Here is a 25,651-nt window from a genome sequence, read left to right on the forward strand (position 1 = left end):
GAAAATGACGCGGGCTGCGGCTAGGGCTGGCTGCCGCTGGGCGCGCTGCGCCTTCGTCGGCCTTCTCGCGTTGTCACTGCTGCTGGTCACGTCTGCGTTCAGGCCCAAGCCGAAATTCGTCAGTTCGCTGCAGCACCGGCGGCAAGAGCCGCACCTGCAGGTGGAAGGCAGCCGCCGGGCGCCGCCGCTGTACGGGTCGTCTGCGGACGAACCCAGCGGCGTCACGAGCGGGCTGCAGGACGCTTTGCAGCATAAAATTGGGCTCTCATCTGAGCTGTCCGGCATGGAAGACGCGAAGGTGACACGCTTGGACGACGAGCTCGGCCTCGGCGCGCTGGGCCCCGACGTCAAGGTGCAGGACGAGCAGAGCTTCCCCTTCCAGGCCGAGGTCAGCAGGGTGATGGACATCATCGTCAACTCGCTGTACACCGACAAGGACATTTTCCTCAGGGAGCTGGTCTCCAACGCCGCCGACGCCCTGGACAAGCGGCGTATACAGGCGGACCCGGAGGAGAAGGTCCCCAAGGAGGCGTTCGGCGGCATCCGCATCTTTCCCGACAAGGAGCACAACACCCTGACCATAGAGGACGACGGTATCGGCATGACCAAGGACGAGCTGGTGAAGAACCTCGGCACCATCGCCGAGTCTGGCACGGCCAAATTCCTCAAACAGGTACGCCAAACGTGAAAAACGCAATTTCGCATTGTCACTACAGCTTGAAACTTCTAAATCCACTGATACAAACAACCTGATTGGGCAGTTCGGTGTGGGATTCTACTCTGCCTTTTTGGTCGCCAACAGGGTGGAGGTGTTTTCGCGGGCCTACGGCCATGAGGACGGCCCCATCTACCGTTGGAGGTCCGACACCAGCGGCAGCTTCAGCGTCGGCCAGGTCGACGACGAGCAGGTCAGCAGCTCGTTCATGAAGACCGGCACGCGCATCGTGCTGCACATAAAACCCGAGTGCGACGACTATCTGGAGGATTACAAGATCAAAGAGCTGCTAAGGAAGTATTCCGAGTTCGTCAGGTTCCCTATCCAGGTAAGCCGCGTCCCGATACTTGTTCTGTGATGTTTGCCGGTGTATGGCACCATTGTTGATACGTGTTCCTGGCGTGTGGTGTTAATCGTGTACTTGTACTTGTACTTGTCCATCCGTGTTCTGTATGCCCATGAGCACGCCCCAATGCTCTGAACATGAGCAAATCCAGCGGTTGCGCCCGTTTAGATGATTACTAACTTGTATTATTTGAGGATCCTTGTTGTCTTCTGTAGAACCCACAGAGGAGCCTTGGAAACAATGAGATCAAATACAATATGATAAACGGCGCAACACAAACACCCCTGTGTGCGATTGCAGTGTTACAAGGTAGCCGTGCCATATCGCACCTAGGCCGTGGTTTGTGTAGCAACCCACCGTGGTGGATTCCGGTGTACGGGATTCCTTCCCACTGTGATTATGTTTGCGCATGTGCTTTAGTTGCCCATTGCGTCTTAAAACCTGCGTACAGCAGTTCTAAGGCCAATTTCATGATGGTTGTTGTACAAACAAACTTTCTTGTTTTTACTTGCCCGCATGTCTACGTGTATGTGCGTATCATTGCTCTCATTGCTATTGCCGCCACACCCCTCGCATGTGTTCCATGTTCACGTATAATCTTTTTTTTCTATCACCGCCACGTTGCACAAATAACTTGTAGGTGTGGGTGGAGAAGGTTGAGTATGAACGTGTGCCTGACGAATCCACTGCCGTGGAGGGCAAGCCCGGGAGGTACAAAACCATCAGCAAGAAGAGGCACGAGTGGGAGCACGTGAACACTCAGATCCCGATATGGCGTCGTGACCAGGCGGACATAAAGCCTGAGGACTACGTGTCGTTCTACAAGTCGACCTTCAAGGCCTACGACGACCCCATGTCGTACATCCACTTTAGGGTGGAGGGTCAGGTGGAGTTCAGCTGCCTGCTGTTCGTCCCGGGTTCGCTGCCGTGGGAGCTCAGCCGCAACATGTTCGACGACGAATCGCGTGGCATCCGTCTGTACGTGAAGCGCGTGTTCATCAACGACAAGTTCTCTGAGGCCGTGCCGAGGTGGCTGACGTTCGTGCGCGGCGTCGTGGACAGCGACGAGCTTGCGCTGAATGTCGGTAGGGAGTACCTCCAGCGGTCCAAGGCGCTCACCGTCATCAACAAACGCATCGCAACAAAGGCCCTCGACATGCTGAAGAACCTGAAGGCCGCGAACCCTGAGAGGTTCAGGAAGTTCTCCGACCACTTCGGCAAATACATAAAGATCGGAGTTGTGGAGGACCGTGAGAACCAACAGGAACTGGCGTCGTTGGTCACGTTCTGGTCCACCAAGTCCGGCCAGAACCGTGTGTCGCTGGACGAGTACGTGGGCCGCATGAAGCCAGAGCAGTCGGCCATTTACTACCTCACCGCCGACGATATAAAATCCGCCCAAAGCTCGCCCTCGCTTGAGAAATTGAAGGCGCTGGACTACGAGGTGCTGTACGCTCTTGAGCCCATAGACGAGTTCTGCCTGTCCTCGCTGACCGCCGCCAAGTACAAGAACATCACTGTGCTCGACGTGAACAAGAGCGACCTGAAGCTCAAGGAGGCGGCGGACGGCGAACCATCGCAAAAGCAGAACCCCGTGGAGTTCGAAACGCTGTGCGGCTGGATGAAGGCGCTGTTCCCCGACGACCTGCACGACGTCAAGGTCAGCACCCGGCTCGTGGAGTCGCCTGCCATTTTGGTGCAAACCGACTTTGGGTTATCCCCAAGCATGCAGCGCTACATGAAACAGCAGGCCACGTCCGCCGGCATGAACGACACTGAGCTGTTCGGCACGTCAATGATCAGCAAGCCCGTGCTGGAGATCAACATCGACCACCCGATCATCCAGCACCTCAACGCCATGGTGAAGACCGACAAGCTGAGCGACCTTCCGCGGCAGGTGGCCAAGCAGCTGCTGGACGTGGTGTCGATCCAGGGCGGGTACAGCGTCAAGGACCCTACGGTGTTCGCGCGGAACGTGCTCGACATGATGCAACGGGAGGCGAAACAGTTCCTGGACGCCAAATCCGCGTCCGAGTCGTAGCGTTGACATTTTCGATGTAATGTGTACTCTATCTTCCACGTTGTGGTGGCCGTACCCGCTACGTTGCCTCTCCGGCCGCCCCGACGCTGTGGTGGCTGGCGCCCAGACACATCCCCCGAATCTGCCGCATGGCGGGCCTGCGCGTCGACACACTGCACATTTAGCCGCGGTGTCCCTATGCCGGCGTAAAAAACACTTCTGGGCAATGGGTGAACCGCCGCTCCGGCCGCGGTCGTCGCGTCTGGGCAACGCCGATCGGCGTCCCGGCGGCAACGCGCGGAAGGGCCGCTATGAAATCACCGGTCTCGACGCCGACGCGTTCGCGCGTCGCACGCAGTTTCTGCGTGAGACGTACCTGGACCCCAAGACACGGCATGCCTACCAGTGGACCGGCAACGAGAAGAAGATGCTGGCGCTCGACTGGTTCCACAACCCCGGCCTGTACAACGAGTGGCGCCCGAGCGAGACCGAGGACATGGCGAGCCGGCTGTACTCTAACCTGATCTTCAACTACAGCCACGTGGCCATGGTGAACGTGGGCTCGACTGTGACCATCTGCCGTCTGATAAACGAGTTCGTGGACATCTACGGCAACTACCAGCTGATGTTCATGGTGGTGCGGACCGAGACCGGGGAGCTTGAGCCGCAGGACTCGCTGCGCGTGGGCCTGGTGTGGCGCGGGGAGCAGTCGTCCAAGACGATCGAGGGCAAGGAGGCGCTGCTGTACAGCGCGCCCAAGAGCGAGGACTTCCAGTGGCTCGCGGAGGGCATCAGCTTCAACCTGCACTCGTTTTCGTCCGACGAGTTCGGGTGCTTCGAGACGTGCGATAAGTGCCAGAACCGGAAGGTTGAGCCGCGCACGAAGCTGTGCCTGCCCGAGATTTTCTTCAAGGCGCACGTGGCCGGCCTGGAGATAACGTCCGCCATCGTGGACAGCCGCCGCAACTACCTCGCGACCGTGCAGAAGGTGGACGGCACCGTGCACATCATCGACATCACGAAGGTGCTGCAGGTGACCCTGGAGGTGGTGCACAAGTGGAAGACGGTGCACGAGGAGTACGTGCGTAGCTTCCGCGAGCTGAAGAACAGGCTTGAGGGCGGCCCCGTCAGCGGCGGAAGCGCTGAGGGCGGCGACGCGGCCGCTCCGCCGGAGAAGCCTCAGCGCCCCAGGGGCCACTCCGCCAGCGCGAAGGCGGTGAAGCACTGCACCGCCTGCCTGCTCAACGAAGAGCAGCTGAAGACGCTGGACGCGCTCCGTCAGCAGACCATGGAGTTCAAGCTGCCGTACGAGCCCATCAAGTGCGTGGGTCTCGACGTCGCCGCGCAGCCGCACAAGGGCGTGCCGTTCCGGCGCATCTCGAACGAGACGTGCCTCACGTACATCTACTCGTCCATCGAGAACCTGAAGGTTGTGGTGCCGGTGTACGTCGCGGCCGTCGGCGGCAGCCGCATCTGCGTGTGGCGCATCGGCGACGTGAACGACGGCGGCACCCGGGAGCCGTTCATGCAGCTGGACTTCCCCGAGGGCTGCAGGCCCACCGACGTGACCGCGACGCTGGGTATCGCTAAGGACTACCTCGGCCTGGTCGGCGACAAGTTCGCGCACGAGCCGCTGATCTACGCCACGGACGACTGCGGGTACCTCCGGCTGTGGACGCTGGGCGTCAGCCAGTGCGAGGCTTCGGTGCAGGTGGACACCAACGCGCTGCTGTCCGTGGACGTGAACCGCATGTACCCGAACATGGTTGTGATTGGCGTGGAGACTGGCAAGATTAAGATCTACAACGTGTGGAAGCAGTGCATGGGCGTGAGCGGGACTCCGCCGGAGATCGACTTCGTGCGCATGACCACTATCCCCAGCTACCTGCCCAACGAGGTCTACGAGTACCTGCGGTGGTACCACCCCGTGGTGAAGGTGAAGTGGGTGAACGACACTCTGGTGATGGCGCAGTACGCCGAGCCGCTGTTCGCCCGCGAGTCCGCCAACGCTTCCACCGTGGCCATCTGGAACATGGCGAAGGACATTTTCGATCGCAACGACGCCATCCTGTGCCACCGCACGTGGTCGCAGGACCTGTCCTACTCGTGGCACCTCGCTGCGCGTCTGGTGTGCCTGTACGGCGGGCACTACGCCAGCCTGGGCGGCGTGGTCTCGTCGGACTGCCGTTGGTCGAGCGAGCACGGCATCATCGCAATAAGCACCGACGCGACCGGCCAGATGCACGTGTACAAGCCCGGCGTGTGGACGTGGTCGGATTACGACGACGCGCTGTGCCTGGCCAGGTTCAAGGGTGACGCCGACTTCCACTGCAAGATCCTGGACAAGGTCACGAAGGAGCACGAGAACCTCATGAAGCGCAACGCCAGCGACGCGATGGCGTCCGCGGACCTGCGCAAGAACCGCGCGAAGTTCAGCGACTTCATGGAGATCGCGCTGCGTGAGCTGGAGCTGATCCGTTCCGACAAGGCGCTCAAGAACGACTTCGCGAGCCTGCCTACGTGGCTGAAGCGCACCCTCAAGCTCAACACTGACTGCGAGCGGCTGCTGAAGCAGATCCAGAAGAATCTGCGCGACCGCGAGATCACCGAGCACAACACCTCCGGCAACCGGGTCGAGCGTTGAGTGCCGCCTGGTACGAAAGCGCTGCCCAGAGCCACTCGTGGTGTAAAAACGGGATGTGTCGGTGTAGGACACCGACATCACGCCCCCAAGCCCCGGGGTACCGGGCGCCCACCAGGTCCACGCTCCGCGTCGATGTCGGCGTAGACGCAGCCTTCACTGGTGGGCCTTCGCACCATCGCACACATACCATGTGATAGACAACAATTACAATGCTAGTTCCCAACAAGCGGCAGCGCGTCGCCTCTGAGGGCGCGCAGGCTGCGCCGTCGGCGGCCGAGGTCGAGGAGCCTCAGCCGTTCGACTTCATGAGCCTGTGCGAGCGCTTCCAGGTCACCGAGGCGGCCGCTGCGCAGCCGGAGATCGTGATCGACGAGGTCACCCCGTCGGCCGCCACTGTGCTGTCGGTGGACGAGCCCGTCGGGAAGGTGCTGGCGAAGAAGGAGCTGGTCAAGAACACCGTCACCGGCTGCACCATCGAGGGCGTGCAGTTCGACGTGATGGGCAGCGACGTCATCTCCCGCCTGGCGGAGCTGCAGATCATGAAGCGGGAGCTGTACGACAACAACACCAACGAGCCGCTGCCGCTGGGCGTGCTCGACCTGAAACTCGGTGCGTCCGCCGTGGATTATCGTGTTTGTAACGTGTCGCAGGTTCTAACAGGGGTGGCAGCCTGTGCCAAACGTGCGGCAAGGACCTCAAGCAGTGCGTCGGCCACTGGGGGTACATCCGGCTGCAGCTGCCCGTGTTCCACATCGGTTTCTTCAAGTACACCATCCAGATCCTGTACTGCATCTGCAAGAAGTGCTCGTACCTGCTGCTGCCTGACCACCTGGCTCGCAAATTTCTGGAGGCGCACCGCCGCAGGATCGACGACCCCCTTCTGAAGCCGCTGCTGTTCAAGCAGATCTTGCAGGAGTGCCGCAAGATCACCAAGTGCCCGCGCTGCGAGGCTAAGCAGGGCGTGATCCGGCGCATCGTGAAGCCCGTGATGGACCAGTTCATGAAGCTGCGCCACGTGATAAAGTTCAAGGAGGGCGGCAAGATGCAGACGGTGGAGGAGGACCTGAACCCGCTGGTTGTGCAGCAGCTGTTCGAGGCCATCGACCCCATCCACGCGAAGATCCTCAACGTGGTATCGCCCGAGAAGCTGCTGATCACCAACCTCGCGGTGCCCCCGGTAGGTCCATGCGCGTGCCGCTCGTTGTTGACCCGCTTGCAGAGCTGCATCCGTCCCAGCGTGACCATCGAGGCGCAGGGCACGACGGAGGACGATCTCACGTGCATCTTCTCGGACATCGTGGAGCTGAACAACGGCTGGAAGAACCAGATAAAGAACGGCAGCCAGATCAGCCAGTTCATCCTGAGCTGGCAGTGCCTGCAGCTGCAGTGCACGCGTCTCATCAACGCCGACGCGCCGGCGGTGTCGCAGCTGCTGGTGTCGCGGAACATTTCCAAGCCCGGCAGGGGCATCTGCCAGCGCCTCAAGGGCAAGGAGGGCCGTTTCCGGGGCAACCTGAGCGGCAAGAGGGTCGACTTCTCCGCGCGCACGGTGATTTCGCCCGACCCCAACGTGGGCATCGACGAGGTGGTGGTGCCCGAGTGGATCGCCATGAAGCTCACGTTCCCCGAGAAGGTGACCGCGTCGAACATCGCAATAATGAGGAAGGCCGTGCTGAACGGCGTGTCGATATGGCCGGGCGCGACGTACGTGAAGAAGGCGAACGGCGGTAAGAGCAGCCTGCAGTACGCCAACCCCAAGTACATGAGCGACAACCTGGCCGTCGGCGACGTGGTGCTGCGCCACCTGTGGGACGGCGACGTGGTGCTGTTCAACCGCCAGCCGTCGCTGCACCGCATGAGCATCATGGCCCACCGCGTGCGCGTGATGCCGGGGTCTACGTTCCGGTTCAACGAGTGCGTGTGCCAGCCGTACAACGCCGACTTCGACGGCGACGAGATGAACCTGCACCTGCCGCAGACGTACGAGGCGAAGGCGGAGGCGCTGCACCTGATGAACGTGCTGCACAACCTCACGACTCCGAGGAACGGCGAGCCGCTCATCGCTGCGGTGCAGGACTTTCTGTGCGCCAGCTACCTGCTGACCTCTAAGGACCGCTTCCTGACGCGGGAGCAGTTCGCGCAGGTGTGCTGCCACTTCACCGACGCCGAGGTCCACGTCGACCTGCCGCCGCCGGCTATCCTGTTCCCCGTGATGCTGTGGACCGGCAAGCAGGTGTTCAACGCGCTGCTGCGTCCGAACCGGAGCTGCCAGGTGGTCGTGAACTTCGAGTGCAAGGAGCGCGAGTTCCACGACCCGCCGCCCGGTCTGCATTCGTGCATGTGCCCGAAGGACGGTTACGTCATCTTCCACAACTCCGAGCTGGTGTCGGGCGCGCTGGGCAAGAAGTCGCTGGGCGCGTCCAAGAGCGGGCTGTTTTACCAGCTGCTCACGCGCAACAACCGCTTCATTGCGGCTGACTGCATGCTGCGGGTGTCGAAGCTCACCAGCCGGTGGCTCGCCGGGTTCGGGATGACCATCGGGCTGGACGACGTCCGCCCCGGCAAGGAGCTGCTGCGTCAGAAGGAGAAGCTGCTCCAGGACGGGTACACCAAGGTGTCCGAGGCCATCGACAGCTTCGACACCCTGCAGGCGCTGCCCGGCTGCACCCGCGAGGAGACCCTGGAGCTCAAGGTCAAGCGCGTGCTCGACGAGCTGCGGAACGAGGCAGGCAAAGCGTGCAACTCCAACCTGCGGGCCGACAACAAGCCGCTGATCATGTTCAACTCGGGCGCGAAGGGCGCGCTCATCAACATCGCACAGATGGTGGCGCTGGTGGGCCAGCAGAACGTGTCCGGCCAGCGCATCGAGAACGGGTTCATCGGCCGTACGCTTCCGCACTTCGACATCGGTTGCATGGACGCGAAGAGCAGGGGGTTCGTGGCTAACTCGTTCTTCTCCGGCCTGGAGCCCGAGGAGTTTTTCTTCCACACCATGTCCGGCCGGGAGGGCCTCATCGACACCGCCGTGAAGACCAGCGAGACCGGCTACATGCAGCGCCGTCTGATGAAGGCGCTGGAGGTGCTGTCCGTGTGCTACGACCACACGGTGCGCACGTGCGACGGTCACGTGGTGCAGTTCCTGTACGGCGACGACGGCCTGGGCGGCGCGTCGCTGCACATGGACATGACGGCCCTCGACATGACCCTCAAGCACATCCGCTGCATCACGCGCAACGCCATACCGAGCGACGCGCCGCACTCCGGCGTGCTGGAGATCCTGCCGGTGTCCGTGGATCACGTCGGCGACGAGGTGCTGCACCAGGTGCTGGCGGATGGGGAGCTGCGCAGGCTGCTGCCCATCCAGCTGCAGAAGAAGGTGGAGACCCTGGTCAACTGGAACAGGAACGCGTCCGCGAGGTCGCGTCTCGTCGACGGTTCGCGGACGCAGCAGGTCCTGAACAACCTCCGGGCGTTCTTCGCCGTGTACAAGGTGCTGGGGCAGCGCGAGCGCAACCTGCCGCTGTTCCCCGAGGAGATCGTCGCGTGGGTGGAGTTCCTGAGCCCGATGCTGAAGGAGGTGCTGCCGTCCGCCATCCAGGACCACTTCGAGCTGTCGCACGAGGGCTCCGACGACCCCGAGCTGCGTAAGCAGTACGACTACAACTCGTCCATCATCGACACACTGCGGAAGTGGGCGGCGAGCATGGGCATCCAGCGTAGCTACGCCGAGATCTGCAGGGAGTTCTACGCCAGCTGCAAGACCCCCACCGAGTTCAGGATGGACATGATCAAGTGCCAGCACAGGCTGTCCGTGCGGCAGGTGTTCGAGTACGTCCGCTGCTGCTGGAAGGATTACCAGAAGGCGATCTGCGTGCCGGGCGAGGCCATTGGTGCGCTGGGAGCGCAGTCCATTGGCGAGCCCGGCACCCAGATGACCCTCAAGACCTTCCACTTCGCGGGGGTGGCGTCCATGAACGTCACCCTGGGCGTGCCCCGCATCAAGGAGATCATCAACGCCGCCAACACCATCCAGACGCCCATCATCGAGGTGCCGCTGCTCAACAACCGCGACTTCGGCTTCGCGCTGGCCGTCAAGGCGCGCATCGAGAAGACCACCCTGGGCCAGGTCTGCAGCAACATCAAGGAGATATTCGCGCCCACTGGCGTGGTGCTCAAGATAACGCTGAACGAGCCTCTGATCAAGAAGCTGCTGCTGCAAATCGACGCGGACAAGGTAGGCGGTTTCGCCGAGGTTTAAACGCTTGCAGGTGCGCGACGTCATCCTCGACCACAGCATCATCACCAAGTTCAAGCTGGGCAAGCAGTGCGTGCGCGTGATCGACAAGTGGAAGCTGAGCATAGAGCTTGCGGCGAACCAGCAGCAGTTCTTCCAGCAGCACGCGCTGATCGCGAGCCTGCTGCAGATCATGGTCGCCGGCGGCAAGAACATCCGTCGTACCGTGATAAAGAAGGAAAGCGGCGCCGACGGGTTCCACTACCAGCTGGCGGTGGAGGGCTACGGCCTCCAGGAGGTCATAGGCGCCGCCGGCGTGCTGTGCACCGGGGTGAAGAGCAACCACGTGCTCGAGGTGGCCAAGGTGCTCGGCATCGAGGCCGCGCGCAGCGTGATCATCAGCGAGATCCAGAAGTGCATGGACGCGTACTCCATCGACATCGACAAGCGTTACATGAAGCTGCTGGGCGACGTGATGACGTTCCGCGGCGAGGTTATCGGCATCAACAGGTTCGGCATTCAGAAGATGCGTGCGTCCACGCTGATGCTTGCGTCGTTCGAGGAGACGAACGAGCACCTGTTCGAGGCGGCCGTCCACCGCCGCCGCGACCCCATAAAGGGCGTGAGCGAGTGCATCATCATGGGCAAGCAGGTGCCGCTGGGCACTGGCGCGTTCGACCTGCTGCTCAAGGAGAACCAGGTCGCCGCCTGAGCGCCGTCTAACCCCCTGTTACAAAGACAGACGTGAACAGATACGATATATATACTGACGAGACTAGCAACTGCGCGCACCATACTTCTGAGATCGGAAAACCTTAGCCGCAAAGGCTACATTCAGGTTCATGGAATACCAGCCCTTAGCATGCAGAGCAAGATGTGTATACCCAAAGAGCCCGCATAGTTGCTGTCAGCAACAATTTTTGTGCTCAAAAGGGTGCTAAGTGTCGCTATGGAACAGTTTCTGCGTTGTTTTCTGAAAATTAGGTGCTCTTTGACGATGAAAGCATGGACTCGGCACCGCCGACGCCTGGCCTCGAAAATCCACGAAAAAGGCCCACGGAAACGCCAAAACTTGCCACAATTATTACCGCCACCGCATTGCGATTGCTATTTGTGAAAATTGCCTCCCTTTTCACAGGCACACAGATTGCTGACATTGTTCAAAATAAGACACATGGGTGGCATGGTGATTCCCAACCAAAGACAGCACATCAAATGCACGCATCGGTCAAAACAAATACTGCAGTTTTTTTCCACAGCATTTTTGTCTAATTCTTTCGCTGACATGAGCGAAAACTGGAACTATTTCGCATGACATATGGGGCCCACGCCGCGCCGGGTGATGCCTCAGAAAGGCGCCCTCATCTGCCCCCAACTTGGATCCGCGACACACGGTTGATTGCGCTAAAAATTTGCATACTCTAGGCTGTGTCACCTAGTCGGCAGGTTGACAGGGGTAGTGGAAGGTCCGCACGTGTAATATTTCGCTACGATTTCCAACGATGATTCAGCTTCAGCCGATCGCCCCATGGGTCGTCGCCGCGGCGCTCTTGACCGGCTCCGTGAGATACGCGCAGGCTAAACACGAATGCAACCTCAAATGTCGTCTGAAGCCTGACTGGGTGGAAAGCCACGAGAGCGAGCCGGAGGAGCCGCAGCTGCCGCACGGTTCCCAGGAGTTCGGTGATTTCATCACCACCCTCTACAAGGACTGGTTCGGCAACTACAACCGTATCGGCGAGAATGGCAGAATTCTCACGGCTGCTGACGCGCCCAGGGAGTACAAGATTTCCAAGGTCTTCACCATCACTGACGTCGGCTTCGGTAGATTCATCCGCATCACGAACACTGTGTTCCTGTGCCTTGCCGTCGGATTTTTGGTCTACATCTTCATCCAGGCGAAGAACAGTCAAAACGCTGAAGGTGGGTCAAGTACGTTGTCCGTTTAACATATCATAATCAGCAGCAGGTCAAAAGTAGGTAACGATCCGCCGGTTGCAACGCAGCGCAGGAACTAACAGTGACGGATGAAGATCGGACTGGACATCTAATTAACCAGGTCTTGGGGACGGCACGTTGTGGTCCCCGACTTACACACGTGATACCTGTGGAGGAGACATGATACGAGAACGTGAACATTGGATGTCCAGGACCGTCTACCCGTTATTTTACAGTAATATGTGATGAATGGAGATGCCACAGTTTTGGATCGCCGGAGGTTGAGCCGTGCGCTCAGTGAGTAACACGCTCAGCTCGGGCTGTGAGGATTCGCGTGTTTATCTTTTGCGTTAAAACGCACAATATCGGCGACTCATGCAGAGCATCACGCGCCGGTATGATCGATATTCATGCGCGGAATATTTGTGTAACATGAAGTATAGGCAGCTTCTAAAGCCTGGTATCGCAGGCTGACGAACTGCCTACTTTCGCCCGAAGGTGCGCTATCAGCACCAACACGGCGTGGTGTGCCCACATGGTCGTTATACACCAAATGTGGCATCGCTATTCGAAAATGAAACAGCCAATCGAGATTCTATAGTGCGGTACCATGCTCGTCACGTGGTGGCTCTGATTTTTTAAGGTTTTAACGAACTATACCGCTTTAATTAATACATGTAAACTGTACATTGCTTTTGTGTTGCTACAAGTGTGAGTTATATTATTAAAATGCCATTTGGCGCCTGTTCGTGGTTACGGCGTGTAGCCCACGGTGTGCCGCCTGTTGTATGCGATCACCGCACGCTTTGATTACGCGTGCCTATATTGTGTTTGTTAGCTAAATGTACTGCAATGCGTCGGTTTTCTCATCCTCACGTACATTTGCTCGTTGCACGTCAGGACATTGGTGACGCATGGTCTACGTGTCTTACCGCCAAGCGTGAGTCGTTTCGGCCTAACAAAAACGATACGCACATCACCTGGCGTCACCAACATAAACCAATGTACTCGACTGCATTAGTCGCTAATTTAATGCCATCCAACCGCTCCTCGCGACGTAGAAGCCATTGCACCGCTCTAATCCGTTTTCTTCGACTGCGTCACCCTGGTCTCCCGGGGTGGCCGGCTGGTGCCCAGGTGGAACACCAAGCTGAACAGCAGGCCTATGATGACGCCTACACCGCCCATGACGTTGAATGACATCGTGTTGTCCGGCAGCACCACGTGGGAGAAGAACGCTCCTGGGTAGTGCAGCTGTACGCCTGGTTGCGATATGTCTTCCACTACGGGTTCTTGAGTTTCCAATATCACGGCCGAGTGTATCAATTGCCCCCTGTGCATCGAGTAGTCGATTTCCGAGAAGCGCATCTGGTTCTTCTGCAGGTCGACCCGGCAGGTGATCCGCGACTCGGCCGGTAGTAGGATTGAAAACCCGAACTCCGTCCAGTATTCGGAGCGATCGAATACGAACAATGCCTCATCCAAGTTACCTACGAGGTCAGCTCCGTACTCTCCAGAAAGGTCCACAGAGATCTGCCCATCCCTGTTACGCGTCATGCCCACCTCCATAATCCAGCGTGGTTGCATTTCGCGTAAAGATTCGGTTTGGCTTTTCATGAGCGCGTATCCCTCCAGCAGGTGCTTTCGGGACACCGTGCGCTTGAAGCATGCGCCGCCATTGCAGGAGAAGTGCACCGCCCCGGGGTCGCCTGACTCCCCCGGCTGCCTCGAGACCTCGAACGTGAGACTGGATATCTGAGGCACCAGCCAGTAGGGCAGCGGCTGCATGAACTTAATGTACTTGGCGTCGCTCTGGTTGTTCTCGATGATGATCGACAACGACGACTGCACGCGCCGCTGGACGTTGAGCGTGGTGCTCTCCAGCTCGTACACCTTGAAGCTCAACGGCGGCAGGCAAGAATGTTTGAAACCTCTTTGTGTCGCCGCCGCGAGTTTCGCAAATGCCTCGTCTATAGAGGCGCGCTGCGCGTCGTCAAGGTAGTCAAACACAAGCCGGTCGGCGCCTCCGAAGCCACCTCGCAACGGCTCCGGCAGCAATATCTCTACAGCGCTTGCGGTGGCATCCAGCAACTTGCGAGGGGCAGTAGCGCCTTTATAAATGCTCCACAAAGCTTTAGTGAGCGGCTTGTGGCGGATAACCAGCTGAAACTGCACCGCCACGGTCAGTTGCCCCTTTTGCTTGAACATGCGCATCCGCACCCCCTTGTACGGCGACCGCGACCACACGCGCTCGTCGTTCACCAGCGACAGCAGCCCGTCCTGCCCCAACGACGGCAGCGCGGTGCGCCACTTGTACAGGTTGTCCACGCAAAAGACGTCGTCAGCGAACGACGAAAGCAGGCTCTTGGCCTTCGGCTTCGAACTTACCGGCTCCTCCAGCGTGACGACGCGGTTCATGTCGAAAATGAACGACTGCCTCGAGGTCAATAGGTGCAGCTGGGCGCCTGTGATTCCCCAGAGTCCCATCGCCAGGGTCTCGAAGAAGTCGTACACCTCCACCTCCGAATAGGTGTGCGGCCACGTCGCCCAGAGCGTCTCTCCGGTGTTGAAGACCGGGAACTGGGAACACCCCCAGGTCGAGTGCCAGTCGCCGAGGTGGTGCGTGAACTCGACGTGGCTGGCGCGGCTTTTGACGAAAAGCTTGGGGAAGTCCGGCGCCATCACGTCCATCAACACACCCGGGTACGCCATGAGCTCGGGAAACGGCACGAAGCGCCCCGTGGTGACCGAGACGTCGAGTGCGAGCAGGAAGGAGCCATCGTGCAGCGGCTGGACGGTCAGCTTCTCCTCGACGACGTCGGCCGCGCAGCGTATACACCGGGCGACCACGAGCAGCCCCGCCGCGGCAAGGAGAGAGAAATACATCGCGATATTGCACACCGAGAACAGCGCCACATAAATTGCTGCGCTAGTGGCAACTGGACGCGGATGTGTAGGGACAGCAGGCATCCCGGTCCACCGACCACGTCGCGGTGGAAGGACGCGAAAAGCACTACAACCGCGCGTGATTACAACTCCCGCCAATACCTAACTGTCCTGTAGCACATTGTGTCGGCGTCCATCAGTACCATCGAGCGATGCGATGGTTTCCACTCTGCCTTAAGGTCGCGCTTGTCTACTGCGTCGTCGGTGCTGTGGAAGGCTACAAAATCCGCTTCGGACGGGAGCGCAGCCGGATTCTCAAGCTCCGTAAGCGCAAAAGCGCGTTCGTCGATCGCCTGAACCTGATCACCAGGACCAGGGGCATCGGCATCTTCACGCTCCGCGCCACGGCCGACGACAGCGCCGCGATCGCGAATCCCGGCGAGGAATCTCAGGCGGCCGAGTCCTTTGAGGAGTTCCTGCCGAAGAAGAGTAGGTTTGCGTGACCAGCCGGGCCACTGGCGATGTCGCTTATGGCGTAGCGGTGCTCTGAGGCGCGCAGCGCCCATGACGCTCACAGCGCCGTGCGCCGTACTATCCAGCTCCATCGCAGTAACACATAGCAGTGCAGAGAAGAAGCGCCAACCGAAGAACCCGATCGTAGAGAAGGATCTGGAGCGTTACGAGCCGATTTTCAGGAAGATTCCCGCGCTGCGCCAGGTCCAGAAGGAGGTCGAACGCGACCAGAGGCCAGGCGCGCTCAACCCGCTCGGTTACGCCGCGCACTTCGTCCCGGAGGGCGACTGGAGCTTCCACCCCAACCTCATTCGCGTCCGCGGGAAGTACTTCTCCAAGCTGTACGAAAAGGAGCTGAGCGAGCCCTTTAAGATGCACGACCGTGATTCGGGTTCATCGCAAGTACAAATAGCAGCGCTGACCGCGAAACTCGACTACCTCGCGCGCCACGTAAGGAACAACCACAAGGACGTGCAGGCGAGGCTCCAGGTGATAAAACTAGGCCACCGCAGGCGCAGGCTGCTGGGCTACCTGTACCGCACCAACAGGTCTGCCTTCGACACCCTGATAAAGACCTTCAACATCGACTTCGACGACTCGCCGTACTGCTACAAGAAGCTGGTGCCCAGCTACTCGCACATGCACCACCGTAAGACGAAGCGCTACACTTCGGCGAAGGAGCAGCGTACCGCAACGAGGCAGCGCGTGGTCTCCACTATGAACACCGAGATGTTTTGAGCTGCATCGCCATTGGCACTCCACAGCGCAGCTCGTATTCCGGCAGCTGTAAGCGCAAAGGCTGTTTCGAATTCGCGGAGGCAATTTGCGTCTCCGTAAATATAACGTGCTTGACGCGGAGCTTGCATAGTGGCACAACTCTAAACGGCGGTGTGCAGGATGCTGTGGATTAAGCGTGCTATCGTGGCTCTAGCGTCACTATCGGTTGCCTGCAATGGCATGCGTATCGCACCTCGATTGGGGACCGTGGGCATGCCGCTCTGCACAGTAGCGTCCAAGCCGCAGCCCAATCAACCGGAACCCAAGTCCCTGAACACCGTATTCCTGGTGCTGCCTGAAAAGCCAGATCTAACTGATAACGCCGCTTTGACGAAGGTTGACATAGGGGATCACCAGTGCGCTGTGATCAAGGTGGACCACAACGTGGGAGCAGGCGCATCGGACAACAAGGAGGCAAACGTCATTCAGCTGCTAAGCAACGCCTACAAAATAGGCCTCAATGAGCTGGCCAACGAGACCGTATACGAGAAAAGGAAGAACCACACCAATATTGTGGAGTTGGCCATAACGACGCTGCGGGCGGACGGTGTGCTAATCCCGGTGGAGTACCACTCGCTCATTAGCATGGGACGTGCGGTATATCAGCTGCAACTGCTGGACCTAGTGCTGCTGTTGCTGAGGCAAATAGATGACGTGAAACTCAATCTGCACTTCGTTGTCTACAATTACGACGAGCGCAGAGGGGACGATGCCGCGAGGAACGACTTCAACGAAAGACGCGAAAAGGAAATCCAGGCCGCGTTGGCGCAGATGTTCCAGAGCGCCAATGACCTCGTGGACATCTCCGTCACCTTCACGCCACACACCAAGGTCGGACAGTACCTGGAAGCCACGTCGGGGTGGATTGGGAACAGGATCTCGCTGAAACAAGCGTGCCCGATCGAATTTGAGTCCGAGTCAAACAAGAAGGAAGAATCGGTCACTAAACTGCGCAAAATACAGGGACACATGGATTCTTCAGTGAACGACGTCGCGGGGAAGCTCAAGGAGGTCGACCTGTCCAAGGACACTAGGCCGCTGCGGCAACTCCTGGAGATCGCCAACGAGGTCGAGCTCAGGTTTGTCACTTCACAATGCGCTACTCACGAACACACAGCGTAAACAAATGGCTGGGAGAAAGTGCAGTGTCGCTGGCCGAGATGCCGGACAAGCTCAAGGTGCAGGCCGATACGCTCGTTAAAGCGCTGGTGGCCGAATTCGATTCGAGGGCCCGCCAAGTAGCAGGGCGAACGGAAGCGCTGTACAAACTGGTGCGCCGCAACATGGTCGAATCGCTGCAAAACAAGCTCATGGTCATGATGGACGGCATGGCGCTCAAGATCCAGGACACCGTCCTGCAGGAATTCCAGGAGGAGCTGCAGAGCATATCGGTGGACGAAAACCTGGACCTGTGAGTCGTACGCAACTCTGCATACAATAAACGCGCAGGAGCCTGCAGGAAGCCATCGGCAAGTACGATAGACGCTACTGCGCCCTGGTGGAGCAGCGCCGGTTCGACATCCTCCGGGGCAACAAGCTGTACGACCTCAAGGCCCAGGCGCAACGCAGAGACGTGATAGAAAGCATGAAAGACGTTGCGAACCACGTCCTAGAGTTCGCGATCGCCAAGGGGCTGTTTTACGCCAAGTTCTCGATTTTGGACGGCATATCGTACATCCCGTCCAACCCCGTGACCAGGTTCATCGCCAAGTGGATCAAGCTGCTTAAGATCCCGCTGCGCATATCGCTACACTACCTCAGCCCTACGGCGTTTGGGTTCTCCAACCTCTTCAGGTATGATTTCGTGTCGATGTGTACCGCCCGGCGCCTCCGCCGCGGCGCGGCACACACTGCTCGCTAACAGCCACCAACGCCGCCGCAGGGACAGGATTCCACTGAAGCCCGGGATGCTGCGCTACTTCACGGACGGACGGGAACGCAGGTACGGCCACTGACGCCACACGGATCATGTGATGCAGCACCTTCTCGAAGGACCCGAGCACCAGGGCACTAGCAAACTCGCTCGTGTACAGCAGGGAGTGAAGTCACTCACGATAATTTTATACCACACACTAGCGCCATGGGCTGGCACTTGCAGCGTTACATCGCGAAAGCCGGGAGAGCCGTGAACCCGCTCGTCTGGAAGCGCGTCTGGAAGGAGAACGAGGGGAAGCAGCTGAACGACGTGGCGTCCCGGGTGGCGCAGCAGCTCAACGACGAAATCGCCCAGGTCGCCCGGGTCTCGCAGTACCGGTACTGGTGGTGGGCCAACCCTCTGGGCGCCGGTCTCATCTGCTACGGCGTGTACAAGGTCTGGTACATGTCGTACATGGCCCACAAGCAGCGGACAGGTACGTTCGGAGGGTTGTGTTTTGTACATTATTTCGCAGTTGCGCAAATCGTGGCTGGCGCCTACGGCCAGGGTGGCCAGTGGCTCAACCCCGTGCCGAAGTGAGCTCACCCAGACGGTGCAGGGGCACGTCTAACGCCCGCAAGCGACACCACCGTTCGCAAAATGAGCCAGGGCGCGAGCGACTCCGAGGAGGAGCGGCTGCTCCAGGAGCAGTTCAATTCGATAGCGTTTTGCAACTTCAAGGAGCAAGGCGGGCAAAGCTTATGTTCTGAGCAAGTTCGCGTCGTGGGACACGACTGCAAGTTCTGCCGGAAGCGGTTTTGCGTCAGGCACCTCCTCCCTGAGGTGCACGGGTGCAACCCGAAGCCGCCGAAACTCAACAAACACGGCCGGCCTAAGAAAAGGCCCTGAAGTTATCGTAAAATTCCATGCCCCGCCGCTTCATGCTGAGCCTGCGGTATTTCACGCCATCCGCGCGTTGCCTTTGAACCGCTGACACCGGCGTCTTCTCATCTGCTTGTGATCCAGTGGTGTCGCCGACGTCGGCCGTGGATTGCGTGTCCATCGAGCTCCTCTCAAATATGCCGTCCAGGTCGTCAATTGGCAGCTCTGACGCCATGTATTTTTGTTGCGATTCCATGCTTTTCTCCTCGGTGGTGGTTGCGTTTTTATATTTGCCGGTGCTGCGGCCTAGGTTGGCACGTGGTCGCCGACTGTCTGGTGATTCATCGTCATCCGAATCAGATGCCCTCCGAACTCGCGAACCACGAAGTGACGTGCGCCTGGACCTGAAGTGGCTGGCCTGGCCCTGATCTGGTGCGCCTTTCGCCTGCAGCGCACGGCGGTACCGGTTGCCAAAGCTGCGCTTCCTAGACAGAAGCTGGTTGACGGGCCGGCCGGATTCGTATGAGCTGCGCAGCTCTGATGCGAGGTTGGTGTCGCGTGGTTCGACGAGGTTCGTCACCAGCGTCGGAGTGCCCTTGGTGCGGTGCACGAACGTTGCGGCATCGCGGGGGAAGCTGAAGTTGATGACGTGATCGGCCCTAACATCCAGTCCACGCGCGAACATATCGGTGCAAACCAGTATCGCAACCTCTTCCGAGCGGTAGGTCTCCAGAAGCGCCAGCCTGGTGGGCAGGCTTGACCGACTGTGGAAGGAGAGCACCGGCCACTCCTTCTCCCGGAGTAACGAGCTTACCTTCCGCACGCCCTCCAGACTATCGATGTAGACCAACGTCTTGGCTAATGGGTTTGCCACTATCACCTCCATGAGGCAGCGCAGCTTCGACTCGAATTCTGCGTCCACGTCGACGAACCGCATCTCACACGACGCCAGGTGGTGGTTCAGGCAAGTCGAAATCACGCGGCTGCTGGTGAAACGCTCGTACAGCATCGACCCTGCAGTCTGCAGTCCGCCGTAGTTAAGTGTGGAGGCCACGTGCACAAACTGGCATGGCGGCGGCTGCTGGGCACGCCGCCGGCGGTGGTGCACCAAGGGGTTGTACAGCCGCGGGCGCGGCCGGAGTATGCTGCATATCTCCATCATCGCACTGCGACTCGCGTTGTTCTCAAACAGCGCATCGACCTCGTCGAACACCACGCAGGCCGGCACCACCCCCAGCCGCCTCGACGACAAGAGGTCGTTCAGGAATAGCTGCGGTGTGGTCACCACCACATCGCAGCTGCCGTACCTGAACCACCATGCGTATAAATGCGTAAACGACTCTTGAACTTACTGCACGACTGGATGCGACATCACGGGACGCCTCACAAACTCTACGCTGCGAGGCACAAGGCCGTCCACCGAGTAGATGGCGGGAGACAGCTGGGACAGTGCGAGGTCGTTACCGGGCGCGGTGCGCATGGGGACCTTCACAACGCTGCGCTTTCCGCGTCCCATGTTGACCGGCACTGTCTCCATGGTGCCTTCCGATACCGGTACTGTGGGCACCGACTGCACCATCGCACGCTCGTCCTCTAGGCTCAGACGCAACTTGCCGTCCATGCCCCCCAGGTAGTGCAGTGTGTGAGGAGACGGGTAGAAAGGCTGTTCGCCCGGTGCCGCCTGCGACACCCCGTCTGTGACAACCGGCGCACGGGGAGGTGCGCGGTGGACATGCGTGAGGGTCTGCACGGAGAGCCTGCCTAGCGGGTCGATGGCGGCCAGCTCGCTGACCACCTGGGACACCAGGTCCTTGTTGGGGACCACGACCATGCAGCAGCGCACGGCCCCCAAAGGGTTGGTCAGCAGCGCGCGGAAGACCGAATTCCGGCACCTGCGACCCCAGAGCCGACGTGATATCACCGGCAGGCCGCTTCCACCCCGGGCCAGCAGCCGCGGGTCCACTTTACACAACGTATCCACAAGCTTCTGCGCAGTGGTCGCCGACTGCAGTGCCGCAGCGGCGGCAGCATCCAGCTCTGAGGGGTCCTGCCGCAGGTCGGACATTGACCGCGGCAGGAGTGCGTGCGGCACTCGGCGGCTGTAGCCTAATGCGTTCAAACGGACAGCATCCTCCTTGTCACGCTGTGGTCCACTGCCAGAACGCAGCTGCAGGTCCTCCAGCAGGTCGTGAATGTTGTAGATGTTGTTCACAACGGGCAGCAGGTACGCCAGGGTCTTGCCAGCGCCTAGTAACGCCTTTAAGGAGAGCGAAAACCTAAACTCACCAACGGGCGCGTGCACAGTAACATCCTTCCCGCTGAGAATCGACAGGAAGGCCGACTCCTGCACTTCGTTGAGCTGCGATATGCCCTTTGACCGCAGCAATGCGAGCCTCAGCAAGGGGTGTAGCTTGACGCGGGAATCCGGCGCGCAAGTATCAGCCGATACCGCCGTCTCTACAGCGCTTGAGCTGCCAGCGGCATCTCCTGAAGCGCGCAGACGAACCGCCGGCGGCCTGCCCTTTCGGAATCCCTCAAGCAGTGGCCGGCTTCCGAAGCTGGTGCTGGTCAGACGGCCGTAGACCGAACGGGCCAGGCGCCGCACCATCTCTACAAAGCATCACGCATCTTGTAGAATGATGCAACCGTGATTCGCTTGGGAGCGTCGGCGGCCCCAACGGGGTGGAAGGCGCTCGTAGGAGCCATTCAGATACGGTCGTTTAGAAATCGATGTGTACTAGCCGCGCAATTCAGCAGCGTTAGTAATGTAGATGTGTGCGTAATGTCGCTTCTCAACTGCGAGTAAACCTGGAAGCCAGCGGCAATGACGTTATGAGCCGCTACACATCGTAACCACGCCACAGCGGACGTCTACAGTGCCGCGGAGGTGGCAATGACAGGCTCTATACGAGCCTTCTACTACACCTGCAGGGCTTGCAACAGGGAGATATCGCACAAGATCGCAATCAACCTCATCGCCGAGAAGAGTCTGCCGAAGGTGACCACGGCGGCGGCATCAACCAAGTCAGATGCACCCAATTCTAACAAATCCGATGCAAATTCGCACCTGGAGGACACGCTGCGTGCGCGGTTGCAGCAGCAGCTCTCCGGTCCAACCTCTGGGTGGATGATGAAGCAACACAAGGTCAACCTCTCCGACAATTTCAGGCGCATCGTCAACATGATGAATTCAAGCCGCCTGCCGTGTCCACACTGCCACTCCAGGGGCCACTGGATATGGCGAGGCTGCGTGTAAACGCGTCGATTTTCCTCGCAATTTCCCCAGTGGGAAACCGGGGCACCTGCTGCGATAACACACATTTCAATCTTTAGTCGCTAAGATGTCTGACCTTATGCACATAGTAGACAAGCTCCGCGAGGCCGCAATGCAGGCCAAGCGCGAATGCGACACTCAGGTCGAGCAGGTCCTGACTCGAATGACCAAGTGGGTCCCACACATCGGAACTCACCACCTCGCAGGAAAATCAAGGATGATATAACCAGCCACCGGTAAGAAGTAGTTGGAGTTCCCTTACGTGGCTCAGCGACAAACTGCTGCAGCAACGCAAAACCTTGGTTGAGCAGGAGGAAAAGGAGCACGTTACGCAGAAGCAACAGGTGAGCGGCCCATGCCAAAAAGCGCACCACGCCCAGCTTGACGCAAACATCAAAGAGTTCGAGCGGCTCAAGAGGTCGCTCATTGAGCTCCTGGAAACCCACAAAGTCAAACAAAAGGTGAGACTTCGGCAATGCGTGGGGATGACAGATTGGTCGCTATCGTAACTGCATGCTAGTGAGCGCCCGCAGAGATTCGCCACCAACCCGTGGTCAATGAGCGTTGCATGACTGCCAACACCTGCTTCCTTACAGCGATTAGCAACGGGCAGCACGAAAATTAAAGAGAGAAAAATTATGCCGCAGGAGTTCGACGAGCGCATCACTCAGCTGCAGGCCAAGCACAGCCGGATGAAAGCGAAACAGGGTTGGTCGCATTATCGCCCACCTCACAAACAATACCGCAGACAAACTGGCGGCTGCCGCTTTGGCAGACCTCTGCAACAAGCTCAACAAGAAGCTTGTGCAGGTAGGCACCCGCATTACGACATCCATATGCATGTTCCGGCCAGAAAATGAACCACTGCAAGTGCCTCATGCTTAGAGATGACGAGACCCTTGTCAAGGTGCACCACATGCTCACTGGCAACGACTCGTGATCTGGTGTGACTGAGGGGAGATAGGGGTCACGACAAAGCGCTGTAGCTCTGGGGCTGGTAGCCGGCCTTTTTGAACCCGGAGATCGAGAGGCTGCGCATGCGGTTCAGCGCAGCAGCCACCTCGAAGATGCGTGGCATCGAACAGTCACCCTGCAACCGCTAATTATTTTGAAGCCAACACCTACCGCGGGGAATGGCCGGAACCCGTTCACGTCGTCGAGGCCGTTGTACCCAACTGATTGAATTTGAGTAGCACTAAAGCAACCACCAACCGGCCTTTGAGGTGCTCCATTTGGAGTACAGTAGCTCGAGCAGCTCACGGAGTGTCCTGTCGTGCTTTGACGGTGCCAACGGTGAATGGGACTCACTTGTTGTGCACAGCGCTTCTGTTTTCGCGGAACATGTTCTCCAGGTGGATGATGATGTTGGTGATCGTGCTGGTCTGCCCGGGCTCCACCAGCTGCTCCAACAAACCCAGGTCGATGTTCTCCGTTCCGTACTGTATGCTGCCCATGCCGTGCTGGCGCACCTTCTGCTGCTCGCGCTTGAACGTGTCTGCGGAATTATGCCGTTGCCTACAGATAACGTACGTGGCGAAACGACACGGCCGTTCAGTTGCGAGGTCTCGAAGATGTCATTGCCGCTGACGGCAGCGGCGATTGGCTGCGACGGATGACGGTGCTCAACACGAACGCTACCTCACGCAGGTCGACCTTGTAGCGCGACGCCACGTCGCGTGCGGCCTGGGTCTGGTCCTGGCAGGTGTACTGGTTCATCTGGATGACGGTGTCAGCCTGGTCCATGAAGAGGCCGCACGAGCCCGAGACCATGATGGTCGATACGCCCAGTTTCTTGTAAAACGCCTGCACCAGCAGCAGGAAGGTGGTGATGGGCTCGCTTCCCTTGCACACCAACGCGTCCATCAGGTTGTCGCGGTACATGAAATTGGCTGCGGAGATGTCCTCGTCCAGCAGCAACAGGTCGGCGCCCATCTCAACCGACTCCATGATCGCGGCTGCCTGCGAGGTCGAGCCCGAGGCGTCCGGCGTGCTGAAGACGCGGCAGTCCTTGCCGTTGGGGAGGGTGCCGATGAACGTCGAAATGTCGACCCCGCTGACGCTGCGACCATCCTCCGCACGCACCTTCACGGCGTTGGGGGAGGTGACGACGAACTCCCGGCCGTCCCCAGGCACCTTGTTGTAGCACCCCACCTAAAATGGCGTGATACTCCGCAGCTGTCGCCGACTACCAACCTGCAACGCCTCTAGCAGCGTGGTCTTGCCGTGGTAGCCTCCGCCCACGACCAGCGTGACACCGCGCTTCAGGCCCATGCCGACCACACGGCCCCTGTTGGGCAGCGTAACGGCCACTTGCAGGCTGTCTGGCGACTTGAACGGCAGCACTGCGTCAGCGGTCATCGGCTTGTCGCTGATGCCGCTTTCGCGCGGCAGAATGGAGCCGTCCGCCACGAAGGCAACCAGGCCCAGTTCCGACAGCTGCGCCCTGAGGTCTGCAAACATATGGCTCTCTTCCAACCAAATACACCTACATTCCTGGTCCTCGACGCTCTTGATGTGGTCGTAGAACCTCTTGGAGTCGTACGCGCCGAAATGCAGGGCGTCACGCACGAGCGCCGGAAGCACGTCGGCAAACATGTGCGCCGCTTGGTAGCCGTTGACGCGCCGGCCGTTGCCAGGCATGTGGACGTACATACGAATCTCCAGGTGCTCGTCCGTCAGCACGACGCTCTTACGCGGGAGGACGTATTGGCGGGGCTTGGTCATCTCGAAGCCGGTGCGACGAAACCTGCCGTTCTCCGCTTCGTCCAAGCGCTTCAACTCCACGCACACACGGCGGGCAATCGCATCGCAAGCCGCCACATTGCGCAGCCGAGGCGATATCACGTCCGACGGAAACCTGATGAGCGTCAGCGTAAGGTGCAACTGCTGACGTACCGGTGCACTGCGCTCGGCAGCCGGATGCGGATGTTAGACGGGGGCGCAAAGGGGTCACTCTGGATCCTGCACCCATTTCGTTACGACACAAAGATGCCGCCATACCTGTCGAATATGACAGTGACTGTGTTTTCCATGACGCTCCACTGGCCTTGCAGGTTCTTGTATGAGCCGTACGGTCCGCCTGCACGAATCCGTTCGGCTCCACAAAGGGGCAAGCGTACCGTCTTTGCCTTTGAGGTAGTTTATGAGGTTGCTTGTGTGGATCTGCATCTGCTCTGGCGGCCACTGCAGCACCCCATCCTCCTCGTCGAAGTAGCTCTCGGCGAACTTGTATTCCGGGTTGCAACCGCCAACCTCCTCGTTTCCTCGCACGTTGCCGTAGTTATGCTTCCTCTCCTCGTCGAGCCGACGTCCCCAGCGCCGCGAAGCGCTGGGACCGAGGCCTCGCTTGCGATCCATTGCGTAGTCGGCCAAGGAGCACAAACTCGAACTGCGAGGCTGTCGATTCCGGCTTCGTAATATATCCGAATCCGCGGGCGAAACGAAGCAGCTTATGGCAGCAGTACCTGGTCTAGCAGCGCCCAAATGCGTTCGGAAGCCGCCACGGTACCCGTGAGCACTGCAATGTGCAGAGGTCGCGATAAATGGAATCAGCAGCTGGAAGTACAG

At 59.3% G+C, this 25,651-nt stretch overlaps 12 protein-coding genes across 12 annotated transcripts; 9 read left to right on the forward strand and 3 right to left on the reverse strand.

Annotated features, from left to right (window-relative positions):
- Nucleotides 1-4: 4 nt before the first annotated feature.
- On the forward strand, nucleotides 5-3,102 carry BBBOND_0306360 (heat shock protein 90, putative; the record flags this gene model as incomplete). Its single annotated transcript, XM_012913464.1, has 3 exons — nucleotides 5-673; nucleotides 717-1,043; nucleotides 1,702-3,102. 3 exons carry the CDS (start codon nucleotides 5-7, stop codon nucleotides 3,100-3,102), a joined length of 2,397 nt encoding a protein of 798 aa, XP_012768918.1.
- A 205-nt stretch (nucleotides 3,103-3,307) lies between these two features.
- BBBOND_0306370 (hypothetical protein, conserved) lies at nucleotides 3,308-5,725 on the forward strand (the record flags this gene model as incomplete). Its single annotated transcript, XM_012913465.1, has 1 exon — nucleotides 3,308-5,725. The coding sequence occupies one exon, from the start codon at nucleotides 3,308-3,310 to the stop codon at nucleotides 5,723-5,725; it is 2,418 nt and encodes an 805-aa protein (XP_012768919.1).
- A 209-nt stretch (nucleotides 5,726-5,934) lies between these two features.
- On the forward strand, nucleotides 5,935-10,671 carry BBBOND_0306380 (DNA-DIRECTED RNA POLYMERASE III, putative; the record flags this gene model as incomplete). The annotated part of the gene is made up of 4 exons (XM_012913466.1): nucleotides 5,935-6,334; nucleotides 6,376-6,902; nucleotides 6,945-9,959; nucleotides 9,994-10,671. 4 exons carry the CDS (start codon nucleotides 5,935-5,937, stop codon nucleotides 10,669-10,671), a joined length of 4,620 nt encoding a protein of 1,539 aa, XP_012768920.1.
- A 790-nt stretch (nucleotides 10,672-11,461) lies between these two features.
- On the forward strand, nucleotides 11,462-11,908 carry BBBOND_0306390 (hypothetical protein; the record flags this gene model as incomplete). Its single annotated transcript, XM_012913467.1, has 1 exon — nucleotides 11,462-11,908. One exon carries the CDS (start codon nucleotides 11,462-11,464, stop codon nucleotides 11,906-11,908), a length of 447 nt encoding a protein of 148 aa, XP_012768921.1.
- Nucleotides 11,909-12,974: 1,066 nt separating this feature from the next.
- BBBOND_0306400 (membrane protein, putative) lies at nucleotides 12,975-14,783 on the reverse strand (the record flags this gene model as incomplete). Its single annotated transcript, XM_012913468.1, has 1 exon — nucleotides 12,975-14,783. The coding sequence occupies one exon, from the start codon at nucleotides 14,781-14,783 to the stop codon at nucleotides 12,975-12,977; it is 1,809 nt and encodes a 602-aa protein (XP_012768922.1).
- Nucleotides 14,784-14,995: 212 nt separating this feature from the next.
- Nucleotides 14,996-16,034, forward strand: BBBOND_0306410 (30S ribosomal protein S15, putative; the record flags this gene model as incomplete). Its single annotated transcript, XM_012913469.1, has 2 exons — nucleotides 14,996-15,272; nucleotides 15,412-16,034. The coding sequence occupies 2 exons, from the start codon at nucleotides 14,996-14,998 to the stop codon at nucleotides 16,032-16,034; spliced, it is 900 nt and encodes a 299-aa protein (XP_012768923.1).
- Nucleotides 16,035-16,193: 159 nt separating this feature from the next.
- Nucleotides 16,194-18,116, forward strand: BBBOND_0306420 (hypothetical protein, conserved; the record flags this gene model as incomplete). The annotated part of the gene is made up of 5 exons (XM_012913470.1): nucleotides 16,194-17,152; nucleotides 17,191-17,484; nucleotides 17,523-17,867; nucleotides 17,956-18,015; nucleotides 18,053-18,116. The coding sequence occupies 5 exons, from the start codon at nucleotides 16,194-16,196 to the stop codon at nucleotides 18,114-18,116; spliced, it is 1,722 nt and encodes a 573-aa protein (XP_012768924.1).
- A 37-nt stretch (nucleotides 18,117-18,153) lies between these two features.
- Nucleotides 18,154-18,528, forward strand: BBBOND_0306430 (hypothetical protein; the record flags this gene model as incomplete). The annotated part of the gene is made up of 1 exon (XM_012913471.1): nucleotides 18,154-18,528. The coding sequence occupies one exon, from the start codon at nucleotides 18,154-18,156 to the stop codon at nucleotides 18,526-18,528; it is 375 nt and encodes a 124-aa protein (XP_012768925.1).
- Nucleotides 18,529-18,820: 292 nt separating this feature from the next.
- On the reverse strand, nucleotides 18,821-21,418 carry BBBOND_0306440 (DEAD BOX ATP-DEPENDENT RNA HELICASE, putative; the record flags this gene model as incomplete). The annotated part of the gene is made up of 2 exons (XM_012913472.1): nucleotides 18,821-20,080; nucleotides 20,198-21,418. The coding sequence occupies 2 exons, from the start codon at nucleotides 21,416-21,418 to the stop codon at nucleotides 18,821-18,823; spliced, it is 2,481 nt and encodes an 826-aa protein (XP_012768926.1).
- Nucleotides 21,419-21,703: 285 nt separating this feature from the next.
- On the forward strand, nucleotides 21,704-22,066 carry BBBOND_0306450 (hypothetical protein; the record flags this gene model as incomplete). The annotated part of the gene is made up of 1 exon (XM_012913473.1): nucleotides 21,704-22,066. One exon carries the CDS (start codon nucleotides 21,704-21,706, stop codon nucleotides 22,064-22,066), a length of 363 nt encoding a protein of 120 aa, XP_012768927.1.
- An 85-nt stretch (nucleotides 22,067-22,151) lies between these two features.
- Nucleotides 22,152-23,024, forward strand: BBBOND_0306460 (hypothetical protein; the record flags this gene model as incomplete). Its single annotated transcript, XM_012913474.1, has 4 exons — nucleotides 22,152-22,255; nucleotides 22,291-22,320; nucleotides 22,356-22,545; nucleotides 22,938-23,024. 4 exons carry the CDS (start codon nucleotides 22,152-22,154, stop codon nucleotides 23,022-23,024), a joined length of 411 nt encoding a protein of 136 aa, XP_012768928.1.
- A 27-nt stretch (nucleotides 23,025-23,051) lies between these two features.
- BBBOND_0306470 (Predicted ATPase of the ABC class, putative) lies at nucleotides 23,052-25,441 on the reverse strand (the record flags this gene model as incomplete). Its single annotated transcript, XM_012913475.1, has 11 exons — nucleotides 23,052-23,174; nucleotides 23,210-23,259; nucleotides 23,297-23,352; nucleotides 23,393-23,579; nucleotides 23,615-23,687; nucleotides 23,723-24,235; nucleotides 24,278-24,534; nucleotides 24,574-24,941; nucleotides 24,980-25,045; nucleotides 25,085-25,163; nucleotides 25,204-25,441. The coding sequence occupies 11 exons, from the start codon at nucleotides 25,439-25,441 to the stop codon at nucleotides 23,052-23,054; spliced, it is 2,010 nt and encodes a 669-aa protein (XP_012768929.1).
- Nucleotides 25,442-25,651: the final 210 nt, after the last annotated feature.

This window comes from Babesia bigemina, assembly GCF_000981445.1.
Source record: "Babesia bigemina genome assembly Bbig001, chromosome : III".
Lineage (NCBI taxonomy): Eukaryota > Apicomplexa > Aconoidasida > Piroplasmida > Babesiidae > Babesia > Babesia bigemina.